This window comes from Macaca mulatta, chromosome 1 (assembly GCF_049350105.2).
Source record: "Macaca mulatta isolate MMU2019108-1 chromosome 1, T2T-MMU8v2.0, whole genome shotgun sequence".
NCBI classification, from domain to species: domain Eukaryota; kingdom Metazoa; phylum Chordata; class Mammalia; order Primates; family Cercopithecidae; genus Macaca; species Macaca mulatta.
The window spans coordinates 128,939,568-128,955,422 of record NC_133406.1 but is presented as its reverse complement, the minus strand read 5'-3'; the positions used below and the strand labels follow the sequence as shown (position 1 = coordinate 128,955,422).

General features: G+C 42.6%; 1 protein-coding gene across 1 annotated transcript; it reads left to right on the top strand.

Moving 5' to 3' along the window:
* The first annotated feature begins 9,397 nt into the window (after positions 1-9,397).
* On the top strand, positions 9,398-15,581 carry LOC703284 (acidic mammalian chitinase). Its single transcript, XM_015148169.3, has 11 exons — positions 9,398-9,525; positions 9,971-10,000; positions 10,990-11,191; positions 11,891-11,947; positions 12,043-12,208; positions 12,453-12,577; positions 12,759-12,882; positions 13,538-13,723; positions 14,232-14,351; positions 14,467-14,608; positions 15,260-15,581. Exons 1-11 carry the CDS (start codon positions 9,501-9,503, stop codon positions 15,505-15,507), a joined length of 1,425 nt encoding a protein of 474 aa, XP_015003655.3. The 5' UTR covers positions 9,398-9,500; the 3' UTR covers positions 15,508-15,581.
* The last annotated feature ends 274 nt before the right edge of the window (positions 15,582-15,855 follow it).

Here is a 15,855-nt window from a genome sequence, read left to right as displayed (position 1 = left end):
AAACTGACAGAGACACTAAGAGATTTGACCAAGGTCAAACAGCTCGAAAATGCATTTCGAAGCTGGCTGTCTGGCTTCGGTGTCCAGGACCTTAGCGCACATTCTGCTGTTCTTTGGCCCTACTGCAACTGGAGGCCACCTCTCATTCCTGCCCAGGCTCCAGCGTTTGTGGACCTTAGGACCGAGGGAAAGCTGGGTGGAGCAGGTCAGATGGCACCACCTCAAGTTTCAGGATTCCCTCTCTTCAAAGCACCCCATCCGTGACGCCGCCCCTAGCTGCCTGGCCGCCCTCGCTGCGCCCCCGGCCCTCTCTACTGATGGATGGAGCATCGCCGCCAAGTGGTGACCCAGCGGTGAGTGCCGGGTGGCCCAGGGCAAGGCGGACCGGGAGCCACCTCACACCCACACAGCCTGCCTGAAGGATTCGACAAGGTGAGGGTCGCCCCGCGCGGGGCCGCAACAGCCACCGTGGCTCCCTTCCTCCCGTGTATGACTGGACCCCAGCCAGAAAGAACCCAACCTGAGTGCCCAGCGAGCGCCTGTGCTTAGCCGCTCCGACCCCTCGCCAGGGGATGTCCGGTTGGAGTAGCGCTGAGCTGAGGTGACCGCGCGGGGGCGCCAAAATCTCCACTTAGGGCGATAAAGGGAAGTCGGCCTCCCTCTTGCTGGCACTGAAGGAACCGGCAGGGTGCGACAAGGTGGGGCGGGCCCTCATCCATGTCCGTAGGAGTAAGGCACAGTCTGGAAGTAGCAGCGAGTCTGAAGTGTCCAAAATCAAGTCCTCCTGCAATTCACAATTCGTATGACTATCTGCACCTTTCATTTACCCACTGGCCGGGTGACTCAAAGCTAAAGGTTGCCGACGTTTTTCAAAATCTCTGGAGGGGCATTCAACACTTTTTAGGTGGCCCGAACTACCGAGGAACACAAAGGCTGGCCAGAATTCAAGTGAAATACTACACAGGATCCCCCAAGGCACGAAGCTGGCTGGAGAGAGCTGGAGGGAGCGCTCCACCTGCCCTGGGAAACTCACCAGGGAAGTGCAGACCTTCGGTGGCGCTGGCAACCGCGTGGCCCTGAGTCCTAAGACCACTTGGCACTGGCCGCTAGGGTTCCCTTCCCTCCACTGCCTGGTCAGCGGCAGAAGCGGGGCGGTCACCACCGTCTCCAGCAGAAAGGGGCAGATGAGCGACACCTGGAATCTTTAAATCTCCTGAGAAGCCCTATTTGTCCAGATCAGAGGTGGGCAAGTCTGTGGGACCAGGTGCCCAGACTTGCCCACTGTCCCCCACCCCCACCCCGATGACGCTTGCTTCACTCTTGTTCTATCTTTAGTTCCTCACTCCATCACTCCGGTTTTGTTTTTTGTTGTTGTTTTTTGTTTTGTTTTGTTTTGTTTTTTTGATCGCTATCAGAGTAATCCTTTGGGTGTGACAAGTTCCATCAGCTGCAGCAGCCTTTCACAAAATGTTTCAAGTAACACTAGTTTTTTGCAAGCTAGTAACAAACTCAACCTGTTTTTTGGGAAATGCTCTCCTATACTCATGCTATGTGTGGGCCACAAATTTGGTTTTATATTTCTGGTAGTCCATGAAAAATTAGAAATAAAATTAATTACACAATTTATAATGTGCAGAAAATCAGAGCAAACAAACAAGGCAACTATTTTAGATTGAAAGACCAGAAATATACTTCCCTCCAGGATTCTTATTGCCAAAACACTGCATAATCCAAGGATCAACATCCTCACAGTAAACACAAAGGTCTATTTTTACATATGAATGCTCCCTATAGCATCCCTTAAAAGAAAGGGAGGGTGTAAGTCCAAAACACCATCAATCTTTCACAATGAAGATGCCAAAGCAATTGCAGCAAAAGCAAAAATTGACAAATGGAATCTAAGTAAACTAAAGAACTTCTGCACAGCAAAATAAACTGTCAACAGAGTAAACAGACAACCTACAGAATGGGAGAAAAGTTTTGTAAACTATACATCTGACAAAGGTCTAATGTCCAGCATCTATAAGGAACTTAAACTAATTTACAAGAAAGAAACACACAACCCTATTAAAAACCCATTAAAAAGTGGGTAATGGACATGAATAGAAACTTCCCAAAAGAAGACATAACATGCAGCCAACAATCATGACAAAAGTTTAGCATCACTGATCATTAGAAATGCGAATCAAAATCACAATGAGTGTCTATTATTAGTCAAATGTCAGAATGTCTATTATTAGTCAAAAAATAACAGATGCTAGTGAAGTTGTGGAGAAAAACGAACACTTATACACTGTTGGTGGGAGTGTAAATTAGTTTAATTATTGTGGAAGACAGCATGGTGATTCCTAAGACCTAAAGACAGAAACACCATTTGACCCAGCAATCCCATTACTGGGTATTTTACCCAAAGGAACATAAATCATTCTCTTATAAAGACACATGCATGCCTGTGTTCATTGCAGCACTATTCACACTAGCAAAGACATGGAATCAGCCTAAATGCCCACCAATGGTAGGCTGGATAAAGAAAATGTGGTACATATACACCATGGAATACTATGCAGCCATAAAAAAGAATGAGCTTGGCCAGGTGTGGTGTCTCACGCCTGTAATCCCAGCACTTTGGGAGGTGGGTGGATCACGAGGTCAGGAGATCGAGACCATACTGGCTAACGCGGTGAAATCTGTCTCTACTAAAAATACAAAAAATTAGCCAGGCATGGTGGCGGGCGCCTGTAGTCCCAGCTACTCGAGAGGCTGAGGCAGGAGAATGGCATGAACCCAGGAGGCAGAGCTTTCAGTGAGCCAAGATCGTACTACTGCACTCCAGCCTGGGCAACAGAGCGAGGTTCCATCTCAAAAAAAAAAAAAAAATGAGATCACGTCCTTTGTAGGGACATGGATGGAGTGGGAGGCCATTATCCTTAGCAAACTAACACAGGAACAGAAAACCAAATACCTATTATATGTTCTCACTTACAAATAGGAGCTAAATGATGAGAACACATGGACACATAGAGGGAAACGACACACACTGGGACCTATCAGAACCTGGAGAGTGGGAGGAGGGAGAGTATCGGAAAAATAATTAATGGATACTAGGTTTAATAGCTGAGTGATGAAATAATCTGTATAACAAACCCCTATGACACATGTTTGTCTATGTAACAAACCCGCACATCTTGCACACGTACCCCTGAACTTACAAGTTAACAAAAATGCGATCAATCAAAGCAAACCTACAGGACACTTATATAAAAGGCAAGTTTCAGCTTTCTACTGATCTGTCTAGAACTATGTTGTCCAATATTGTAGTCACCAGTCGCAGGTGGCTACTAAGCACTTGAAATGTGAATAGTCCAAACTAAAATGTATTACAAGTGCGAAATGCACACCGGATTTTGAATATTTACTAGAGAGAAAAAAAGTAAACTATCTCAGTAATTTTTATATTGATCACATGTTGAAATGATATATGTTAGATATACTAGATTAAATAAAATATATTATTACATTAATTTCATTTGTTTCTTTTTACTTTTCTAGATGTGGCTATTTAAAAAATTTAGAGTTCCATACGTGGCACCCATTATTTTTCTATTGGACAGAGCTGCAATGTTTCTTGAACTATATACTCTAAGATATCTATATATATACTATATATGACAAAAGGGTTTCATAGGTTAATAATTTGGAAAGCACTGCCTACTATATCCCCTCTTCTTGTGTTCTGCAGGGTAACCTGAGATTTAGGGGAAAAATTTATGGATTAAACATATTTGGGATATGTCAGTTAAGCATGGAGGACTTTGAACTCTCAATATAATGTGAATTATGATTTTCTAAGAGAGGCATCTTATATGCAGCGTTTCTCCAACACACTCAAAGAACACTTTTCATCATAAACACAACACCCATTAATAAAATTCTGAAGAACAGTTTAGGAAACTGGAGTAGAAGATAAAGCTCATAGGCCTTACTTTGCTTCATATATCTGTCATGTGGCTCAAGGCTTGGATTGTAAGTCTTCTCTAGCTTTTCACTCAACTAATAGTTAGACTAGTATTTTCACCAGATACTGGTGAAGTCCTCACCCCAGACATAATCAATCAGACCCTTGGAGATCACCCTTTTTGTGTTAGTTAAGCCTTGTTGTGTAACAAACTACCCCAAAATATAATGGTTTAAAGCGGCAACAATGTAACATGCTACTATATGGATAAACCTTGAGGACATCATCCTGAATGAAATAAGCCAGTCACAAAAAGACAACAGTGTATGATTCCACTTTTATGAGCGGTCTGGACTCGTCAATATCACGGAAACAGAAAGTAAAATTGTGGTTGCCAGGAGTTGGGGAGTGGAGGAAAATTGGGAGTCGTTTGATGGGTATGCAGTTTCCATTTTGCAAAATGAAAACTCAAAATTTAGTTGTTAGAAAGAGTCCTTGAGATCTGTCACACAACAATATGATTATAGCTAACACTACTGTACACTTAAATATGGTTAAGAGTGAACATTTTTATTGTGTTTTTTAACCATAATTTCAGAAAATTAAAAGTTAAGGTAAAATCAAAACAGCAACAATTTGTTTAGCTCACAGTTCTGTGGGCTGGCAGTTTGGGCTGGGATGAGCCAGGCGCTTCTGGTCTCGGCTGGGCTTACTCATGCGTTTGTGGTTGGCTGGCAGTCAATAGTGGGTTCTGCTTCTGGGGGTTGCGTGGCTATCAACTGAGAGGCCATTGGGAGTGACTGGCCACATGTTTCTCATTGTCCCTCAGGCTAACTCTGGTCACATGACAGTATAAGCTTTCCAAGAGCATGAGCAAAAGCCTCATGGCCTCTTCAGATTTAGGTCTAGAACGTACACAATGTTACTCTAGCTGTGTCCTATTAGTCAAAGCAAATAACAAGGCTAGCCCAGATTCAAGGGGCGAGCGAAGCAACTCCTGATACCAGGTGCTAAAAAACACTGTGACTGTTTTTACAATTGTCCACACTTGTTCTGCATCCCATTTTCTAGAATAATCCATTATTACCTGTTTCTTATATTTTATATATTCAGAAACATACTACTCTTTTGTGCATCACTTTCTTTTACTTTCTCAGACACTCTTTCATCTCATCAGCATGTCAGAAGTATTTTATTCTTTTTAGTGGTGAATTTTTGCATTATCATTTTGCTGGGCTTGCCTCCCTCCCCTGTCTCTCCATTATCTTTACTGTACCTCAATGCTAAATGCTAAATATTATAAAAACAATCTTCTCTAAAAGTGTTTCCTTGACTCTCTCCCTCTGCCTCTAACGATTTCCTTGGAAATCCTAAAATCCAGATGCCTGACTGTCCACTCCTTAGGCTGGTTCCTTTTCACTTGCTGTAATAGTTATTCCGGGCTAACTTGCCCTGCAGTGTTTGACTCACTAGGTCATAAGTTTTTACTTACTTATCTATCTGCACCAGTGATGGTAAGCCCTGTGTCTTGTTTACTAGTATAGCCAAGTACTCACAAGGTACCTGACACAATGTAGGCATTCAGTAGGTAATTATTAAATAAATGAATAAACGTTAATCAATGAATAGGTTGATGTAGGTGCATTCCCAAGGTGTTTACTGCAAACTGCACCATCTAACTATAAGATCTGCACCTCTTCTCCTTCTTCCTTCTAACTTGTGACTCATCTTTTACTGGAAGGATACCTTCTTTTAATATCTCCTACCTGATTTCCCATATGCAAATCGACACTCTCAGCTTTCATGTGTTCACGCCGTAAGTACCATCTGCTAGACCCTTTATCTTTATTAGAGTATTTCTCCTCTATATGTGCTTTAACTGATGAGAGTGCTCTAGAAACAAGAGCCCCTTTCCCCATCACTCCTTCATATGCACTTGAAAAGAATATGATTGCGTAAAAATGCATATTGTGTAAATTTTTATGTAATGTTTGTGTATGTCAATTAGGCCAAATATTAATAACATGCTCAGGTCCGGACACTTACTGACTTTTTTCTTTGTTCTGTTACTATGAGAGGTATTAGAAATCTCCTACTATGATTGTAGACTTGTCTTTTCTCCTTTTAGTTCTGGCAATTTTTGCTTTCCATATTTGGTAGCTATGTTCATGAGTACATAGAGATTAAGAGTTTTTATATCTCCCTATTAGATTGACACTTACTATTATAAAATGTCTTTATCTCTAGGAATGCTTCTTGTTTTAAAGTTTACTTTGTCTGATATCAATATAGCTATACCTACTTTCTTTTGGTTAGTGTTTGCATAGCATACTTTTTCCATCCTTTTATTTTAACCTTGCTGTGTCACTGTGGTATTTTTCTTAAAAGCAGCATTTGCTTGAACATTTTTAAAAAAGAAAACACATTGGTAATCTTTGGCTAATAAATGGAGTATTTATCCCATTTATATTTAATGTAACTACTGGTATATTTCTGGTATATTTAATTAACTTTCCCAAAGCCACAGCGTGTTAGTGGGAGAGTGCACACTAGGCATTTCCTGACTTTCAAGTCTGGGATGCTTTCTCATTCATTACCCCAAACTTGGGGTAAAGGCTGTATTTCCCACCCTCACATCTACTCCTGCCACTGCTGTAATATTTATTCCTTCAAGTTCCTTGAGAGATACGGGCAGCACTGCTCTGGAATCTTAGCCTGGAGTTCTGCTCTTAACATTAAAAGAGAGGCCAGAACAAAGGAATATTAATAGCCCTCTGTGAGCTTTCCGTGAGCCCACACAATAGGATTGGTAGGCTTTCAAGGAAATCAGATCCATTCCTGAACTAGCACAAACAATTGTGAATTTCCTTGAACTCACCTGAAAGCCTTAAGATCCGGGAGTAAATTTAGGGTCAGGACCTCAATGCCATACTACAGGTTGAGAACCCAAAACATATCCAAGGTAGGACTGAATCTAGGACCTACAACCACCAGCAAAGAACCACATATGCTATATTGCTAGCACTCCCTAGCTCACCTATTTCACTTTTTTTTTTCGAGACCCAGTCTCACTCTGTCACCCAGGCTGCAGTGCAGTGGTGTTATCTCAGCTCGCTGCAACCTCTGCCTCCAGAGTTCAAGTGATTCTCATGCCTCAGCCGTCCGAGTAGCTGGGACTACAGGCATGAACCATCACACTCGGCTAATTTTTGTATTTTCAGTAGAGACGGGATTTCACCATGTTGGCCAGGCTGGTCTTGAACTCCCGACCTCAGGTGATCCACCCGCCTCGGCCTCCCAAAGTGCTGGGATTATAGGCATGAGCCACTGCGCCCAGCCTATTTTACTTTTAAGAACAAGGAAGGCTTTAAGCATTCTAAAACACAACTAGGGAGGCACAGGAGAAAACAGTGGTGATCTGGGAAAGCTGGAATACAAGATGAGTGAAACTACTCACCTTCCTGCAGCTGCTCCTAATGTACACAGTGCCTCAGTGCCTCTGTCTTACGGCTATGAGCTTTACAGCAATCTTTCTCAAACTGCAAAAAGGCCTAATTAAAATCCATCTTGCAATTCCTAGCACTTGTGTTAAGGTAGGCAGCATATCTACACATCCTTCTATAGGGTGTGACTTTAAAGATATCAGAAGATTTTTTACCCAAAAGATGCCCTTGTGCCAGCCTGCTTTTTCATGTGTAAAATTCAACAGTTACTCCTACTAAAATTAATTTATTTGGTGCTCAATGAATGTTTATTTAGAAGTCCTATCTTGCATAGGAAACAGACTTTAGGTACAACATGGGAATTAACATGGGTTTGACTATTATTGGGTGTTTTTGGAGGACTGGTATTCTTAAGGAGTTTCTAAACAGAAGACAAAGTACATGTGCAGATAGTCTATAATGATTATTATTTGTGGATTGTTTAGTATGCACCTGATTCTTTACAAATATTTCATTTAATGCTTACAACTGCCCTACAAAGTAGGCATTTGTGTCCCAATTTTACAAATTAGGAAACTGAGATTAAGGAACTGTTCCAATTTCTCAAACCAAATGGACAATGGAAAGAGTTTGAACCTCAATGGTAGAAAGGATTTGAACTCCAATATGTGTGGCTTTTTCCACTGGTTTCACATTTCTTCCCTACCGATGGTTCCTAAAAAGAAGCAGTGAGTTTTCCGAATGGTACAAACAAAATACCAGAGAAGTAGAGGTGAGGAAGGTGGTCACTTCCAGGTGTGATGATTGGGGAAGGTGTCATGGGAGAAAGCAGTTGAAGTGGGCCTTTAATGGAGTGGGAGGTGGGTACAGGAGGACAATATTCTGTATTCTAGACAGAGGGAATGGCCTCAGCAGGAGGGTGAAGATGAGACCATTTTTGAGTATGGAGAATAGTATAATTTAATATGCAAGATTTAAATAGGAAGGCCAGCAGACGGCAAGGCGGAAAGTTAAATTGAGGCAAGACTGTGGAGTCTTGACGACAGGCAAAGGAGAAAGAACTCTATGAGGCAATAAGGAGCTGTTAAACTCTGCCCCCAACTCCAGGGACTTGGAGCCATGTACAGAAAAGATCTAGAAGAAAAAGAATGGAGCTACAGTGCACTGTCACAGTGCTAAGCTCTGAGAGAAGTAGTGGTGGGGAAAGCAATAGAAGATTCCAAGGACAAGGGGAAGTCTAAGACCAAATAGAAGAGGACTATAGATTTCAGTGACCAATGGACTTTGGAGAGTAGAAGTGTATGAATCACAAAAACTAGAGTGGTGAGAGCCTCGGTGATCAACAGAAATTTGGAACCACACACAGAAATGTGGGCAACAGGAAGAGGTGCTGGCTTAGGGGAAAGAACCACCAGGAAAGTGTCAGCCATCAGGCTCAGGGTCTGGTGGTCAGGTATGTTACCCTGCCTCAGGCTGAGGCAGGCTGAATCCAAGGAAGTATCACAAAGGAAAGGAGCCTCCTGAGAAGAGAAGAACCAAGTGAAGGCCACTTCAGGGGTAGAGGGCTGGGAAAGGGTAGGAGAAATAGAAGTAGAAAAATCCACAGAAGGAGAAGAGGTAATGATTTGGGGTCAAAAAGACAGTAGGTAATGACCCTCCATAGCCTTTGCTTAAGGAGGAAACTTTGTTCTTAAAATGAGTGAAAGAATGACTGTAAAGAATAAATGAATGTAAAGTCACTCAATGCTTCTGCCTGACAAAGAGTGCGTGAAATAGCCAATTAGTTGCTTCACTATCCAAATGGAGAATATAGTCCACCGTACATAAGCCATTTGATTTACATAAGCTACTCCATAATGGAGCTTATTAGTGTGGCTCCTGGGCTTGAGCCCAATCTTTTCTTCTTGTTAAACGAAATCAAGATAGTATTGTTTCCCTGTCAATAATGGGTTCTTAAATGGGTTTGAGCTTTGTGAGCACTGCCAATATCAACACTTACTTTAGAGGCAATCTCCATAAAGGAGAATCTGATAAGGCACAAGAGAGGGCAAAGAGGGTATAAATGGCAGGTTGGATGAGGGAAATACTACCACTGAGGCAACATGGCCAAGCTTACCCTCCTCACTGGTAAGAGATCGTCTCATCTCTGTACCTCTGAATGACTCTCTCCCTCTTGTTTTTCTGCCCCTTTAAAACCCTTTTACCTTCAAATTTAAACCAGATGATCTGAGATTTTTGCTTTTGGCAAAAGTATGGGGATGTACTGAAAGGGGGAAAGTCCCAAATTGCCTGGTGGTAGGTTTCTCATTGCCCTGCCAATCTCCTCCCTTCACCAAGCCCCAAAGGCTCATGGCACTTTAACCCTTTAATGGTCTTTTGAATGGAAATAGAGGGGAGTGGATTTCCAGGGCAAATCCAAGGCTTTGCCAGCCTCAGTAGGTTGGACTTCTACAGAGGATCTTAAAAGAACGAAAAATAGAAAAAGTTTCCTACTGCTAAAGTGAGGTTACTAATGTATAAAGGCTGCTCTACTCACATTCCTCCAGTTCATTCTTCTCTCTGTTGCTTTAAGGTCTGCTCCTTGTGCTGACAGCTGAGATAGGTATGTATATTTTTTGGGATGAACCACTATATTGTTCCTCTTTTTCTTCTTCATAATTTGGAAACTCAGTATGGCCCTGTGTCCTTCCACATCAGACAGAGAATATTAACTACTCTCTAGAGAATTCGAGATTCCCTAACCAAGTTTAAAGGATTAATACCATTGGCCAAAAAAATCCCAAAGCAGAAACCAACTAGATGGCCGTCTGAAAGAACACGTGTTAACAATAAAAACTAATATGGTGAGGCAGCTACATGGTGTCTTCTGCTCTTAAAACGTTTTAAGATCTGTCATCTCACTGAGTTTTAAAACAACTCTTCTTTGAGAGGTGTACAGGAAAGGCATTACCGCCCCATCTCACAGACTAGTTAACCGGGACAGAGATAAGACATATGACCTGACCCAGGTAATATAGAGAGTTCACAGCAGAATCTGAACTAGTAGCCACGGCCCTTGGCTCCTGGTGGATGACTCACTACCCCCCGGGTGGAATTACTCAGGGAGACATCTAAAAGGGCTAAAGAGACTTATACTATCACCCTTTCTGTGTCTCAGTTTCCAAATGGGTAAAATGGGAAAAATAATAGTACCTCTTTCACAGGGTTTTGATGAGGATTCATGAGTAAATATAAGTAAATTTCTCAGAGTAATGTTTGGTACGTAAGTGCTAATTCCCACATAAGGGAGCCCGAATACATCTAAATCATAGTTTGCTAGCTTTAAAGTTCTATTTCAGCTAAAGGCACTGGTTTCTAAGGTTATTCAATTCTCTCTTGGAGGAACAGAGCTATCTTCAGCCCTGAATTGCCTGCTCCTTATTGCCTGCAAATTATATAATTATAGGTTTGCTGCAACATGAAGTTCTTACATCGACTTTTCCCCTTTCCTTTGAGACTTCAGATAGGGAAATCATTTGGAAATCTGTGGTTTACAAAGAAATCTGTGACCACTAGGGAGCTTGTCTCTCACCTTCTTCCTCTGGGTAACAGGCTCTGCTTACCAGCTGACATGCTACTTCTCCAACTGGGCCCAGTACCGGCCAGGCCTGGGGCGCTTCATGCCTGACGACATCGACCCCTGCCTCTGTACCCACCTGATCTACGCCTTTGCTGGGATGCGGAACAACAAGATCACCACCATCGAATGGAATGACGTGACTATCTACCAAGCTTTCAATGGCCTGAAAAACAAGTAAGTGACGGAAAACCTGAGTTTCAAGTCTTTTAACCTTCAAGGACAGTTTAAACAAGATCTTCCACAGCTGACTTCAGGCTGAAATTCCAAACAGGCCAACAAGCAGGTAAATTCAGCTTTCTTATTACTTCAAGTGCAAGAATGACTCTAATATTAAGGGGAATGGCTGGCTCACAGAAGCTAGTTGCCAACTAAATCCCACCTCAGCTGCCAAGGGAAGCTTACAAGTCCAACTACTGGTGGACTCAGATGAGAACAATCTTCTACTTAGAATCAATCCAAAGCTGTCATTGATAAAGCATTCAGTCTCCTTGGTCAGGAGATTCACTCCTAGGGAAATAATTAGAACTGTGCAGACATTGGGGTGCAGCAAACCAACATGGCACATGTATACCTACGTAACAAACCGGCACGTTGTGCACATGTACCCTAGAACTTAAAGTATATTAAAAAAAAAAAAAAAAAAAGAAAGAAAGAAAGAAAAGAAAGAACTGTGGAGACATTGAAACTTACCAATCATAGTCACCTATTCCAACATTCAAAAAGTAGGAAATAGGGATGAGAACAAAGATAAACCAGGATGAGAGGCTGCATGACACTTTCCTGGCTTCCTCCTCACTATTGCAGCTAAATGTTGAAATGCCTTCCCTTTCTTTTCATTTGTTCTGATAAAACACTTTGTTTCTTTTCCCTCAGAAATAGTCAACTGAAAACTCTCTTGGCTATTGGTGGCTGGAACTTTGGCACTGCTCCGTAAGTTCTTTTTGGAGATGACTTCCTAGGTTGATTTTACTCCAAAGTGTTGGGACAACCAAGGTCTCACCCTGCCTTCTTTGGGTCTCCCTCAGTTTCACTGCCATGGTTTCCACTCCTGCGAACCGCCAGACTTTCATCAACTCAGTCATCGAATTCCTGCGCCAGTATGAGTTTGATGGGCTGGACTTCGACTGGGAGTACCCCGGCTCTCGTGGGAGCCCTTCTCAGGACAAGCATCTCTTCACTGTCCTGGTGCAGGTGAACTGAGTTCCCGATCATTTTGACTGGAAAGCATACACCCATCTCACATGAAAGATCACTGGGACCTTAAACTTAGTTTCCTACAATTTTAGTTGGGGTGAAGGACCTGAAAATCCTATTCCAGTAAGGATGTTGAGGAATGAATGGAAGGATGGAAGAGGTTAATTTAATTCAGAGTCATGAACCTCATGAAAGTCAACTTAAAGTTACTATTCACAGACTTTCTCCTGCTCCTGTACAGGAAACGCGTGAAGCTTTTGAGCAGGAGGCCAAGCAGAGCAACAAGCCCAGGCTTCTGGTCACTGCTGCAGTAGCTGCTGGCATCTCCACCATCCAATCTGGCTACGAGATCCCCCAACTGTCGCAGTGAGTGATGTGCCTTATCTTCAAACCCCTGGAGGTATCACTCGGGCAGACTAGACTTGTCTTTTGTCTGTCTTGCTATTCAGGGACCTTGTTTAGGAGGTTTTGGAAGTGGTGCCTTATGACTGCACAGGTATGGGAAATGACCATCAGAAATGATTTTAAATCCTCTACCCCACCTCAGGTACCTGGACTACATCCATGTCATGACCTACGACCTCCATGGCCCCTGGGAGGGCTACACAGGAGAGAACAGCCCCCTGTACAAATACCCGACTGACACTGGCAGTAACGCCTACCTCAATGTGGTGAGTTCCTGTACAGATGCAAGTACAGACCAGAGATGGTGATGAAAATCACACAGAGATTCAGGCACAAAAGGCATCATAAGTTTAGTGGTTTTCTCAAATGGGGAATTAGGCTGCCATAATTAATCAACTGTTCTCATTTACTAAAAAACTTCCCTATTTACTAACACCATACTGATAATTCTACCTAATATGAAAGAAGATTAATAACAAGTGCACTGCTTTTTAATAAAAGAACATGATATGCCACTGCTCCTATTTCAATAAATTATAAAAGGCTTTTTCCACTTTTCCCCTTTTGCTGTTTCCCTTTTGCCTTACCCATTTTCTACTGTTCTAATCCCTTGCCCATGTATATCATATAGAATTTCAGCCATTAACTAATGAATCATACCAGGAATATCATTTTAAAAGCTTTACTCTTCCATCATATATATTTTTATATGAAGGGTATATGTAAAGTGCACGTTATTAAAAGAATTTAGTTGAGAATGAGACCTACCACTTTAATAGATATATGTCAGTGATGCTCTAAAATATGTTGCAAGTGCTTTGTAGAGTGGGCACAACCAAACCGAAAAAAAGTTTAGCTAATAATTAATCACTAGGCCATCAGCTGTGGGTGAGAACTCGAGCTAACCCTCTACCATTGCAGGATTATGCCATCAACTACTGGAAGAACAACGGGGCCCCAGCTGAGAAGCTCATCGTTGGATTCCCAGCCTATGGACATACCTTCCTTCTGAGCAATCCCTCCGATCATGGAATTGGCGCCCCTACCACTGGTCCTGGCCCTGCTGGGCCCTATACCAGGGAGTCTGGGTTCTGGGCCTACTATGAGGTATACACTCAGAAATTTTAGAGGAAAGGTGGCTTCCTCTTGGTACATGTAGCTAATAATATGAGCAATATTCAACAGTATTTGAATCATTCTTGGATTGGAGCTGAAAGTGGATGTTTGTGACTCTCTAGAAGGGAGGCAAGATAAGCCCCCCTGTTGCACCACTTTAATTGGCCCTTCACTAGGGTCCTTTCAGGCTACATTCCAAACACAGAGAGTGTAGGAAAGCAGGCTCTCATTGGTGAGGGTATATCAATCTGTAGACACTTCTGACTGCCAGGGCATTCCTTGATTTAAGAGTTTCTCCCCACATTGAAAATAAATTACTCAAAAGGGGTAAAGAAACAGAATCCCAAATGAACTAAGAAATTTGCTGATAGAGTCATAGACCTTTGTTTTCAAGTAGTTTTTATGCAACCCTCCTCTACTTCCCCTTCCCCATGTCCTTTTACCTCTGCCACCACAAGGACACTGCCTACCTCTTGACCTGTTCCTTATATTCTGTTAGATCTGTACCTTCCTGAAGAATGGAGCTACTGAAGTATGGGAGGCTAATGAGGATGTTCCCTATGCCTACAAAGGAAATGAGTGGCTTGGATATGATAACACCAAGAGTTTCCAAATCAAGGTAGACTGTGTTTTATGGACTGTTGTTGCCTGTGAGCATGTTCCCATTATAGCCCTGGAGCCGCAGCTCAGCCTTGGTGTCTGTACATAACTGACTTCCTTTCTAATTACCACAGGCTGACTGGCTAAAGAAGAACAACTTCGGAGGCGCCATGGTCTGGGCCATTGACTTGGATGATTTCACAGGCACTTTCTGCAATGAAGGAAAATTCCCTCTGATCACCACCCTAAAGGATGCTCTGGGCCTGCAGAGTACAAGTGAGTTAGGGAGTGAGAAGGGACACTAAGCCTCAGACGTGAGAGAAATTCCAAAGGTTCCTTGCAAGTCAGGGAGCCATTGCGCAAGTAATTGACTTGCTCCATTCCTATCTGGTAACAACTGATTAATGGTGTGAAGAACAAACAGGGCTCTTCACCATTTCTTCCTTCCTTCATTCATTTTACAAGCAATTTGTTGAACATCTATTACATATACAGTGCTCTGTAGGTACCACAGGCAATCCAAATGCATAAATATCCATATCTACTCTATGGAATTTACAATCTAGTGAGAGAAATTGGATTTACAAAAATTGCAAAGCTAGACAACAATACAGAAGATATTATGTGATAATGTGCCCCTCAAAAGAATAAGTAACCTTCTCGTGAGTTCATGATAATGAAAAATTTCATTCAGTAAGCTGTAAGGAGGAAAAAATGCACTGTGCCTTGAAGGATGAGGAAGGAGTTGGTAAGCAAAGGGGTGAGTGGAGTAGGAAGGACATATCACATCAGAAGACTGAAATATGCAGAGACATAGAAGGAGGAGCCAAGAACAAAATCCAGGGTATTTGCTCTCACACATCAGGTATCACTGGCTAAAAGCAAGGAGGTTCAGGATTTGTTTTTTTTTTTTTTTTTCCTTCTCAGGTTGCAAAGCTCCAGCCCAACCCATTACTCCCATTACTGAGGCACCCGTCACAGGCAGCGTCAGCCACAGTGGTAGCTCTGGGGGCAGCCCCAGTGATAGTGAATTCTGTGCCAACAAGGCCAATGGCCTGTACCCTGACCCCACTGACAAGAATGCCTTCTACAATTGTGCAAATGGAAAGACTTTCATTCAGCACTGCCAGGCTGGCCTTGTCTTCGAAGCCTCCTGCTCCTGCTGCAGCTGGTGATAGCATGTGTCAGATACCACCTCACCCAGCCGCAGAAGTTGTTGTGCAATAAAAGGTTGAGCATTACTGTACAATGGCTTCTGCTTCTTTACTGTAGGATCTTAGATGTAATTAATCCCTATTTCCCAATGATACACAGTTGCTCCACCAGCCCCCAAGCCTGCAGCATGCACTGCTCTTCCTGGGTGTTGGGTAGCAGAAGCAAGCGGATTAAAGGAAAATACATCATCCCTTCATTCTCAAAATGTACTCAGATGAAAGTGGGGAGCCCAAGAATGTAAGACTCAGATAACAATGACCCGTAAACAAATGTCATTTTTAAATGATTGATTTGCCCTTTTTGCTGAG

What these genes read in the sequence shown, in the direction of transcription:
- LOC703284 (XM_015148169.3), top strand. Translation starts at nt 9,501, where the DNA reads ATGGCCAAGCTTACCCTCCTCACTG. An exon ending in CAAGCTTACCCTCCTCACTG is followed by an intron (nt 9,526 to 9,970) that starts GTAAGAGATCGT and finishes TGTTGCTTTAAG; the next exon opens with GTCTGCTCCTTGTGCTGACA. An exon ending in GGTTCTGGGCCTACTATGAG is followed by an intron (nt 13,724 to 14,231) that starts GTATACACTCAG and finishes ATATTCTGTTAG; the next exon opens with ATCTGTACCTTCCTGAAGAA.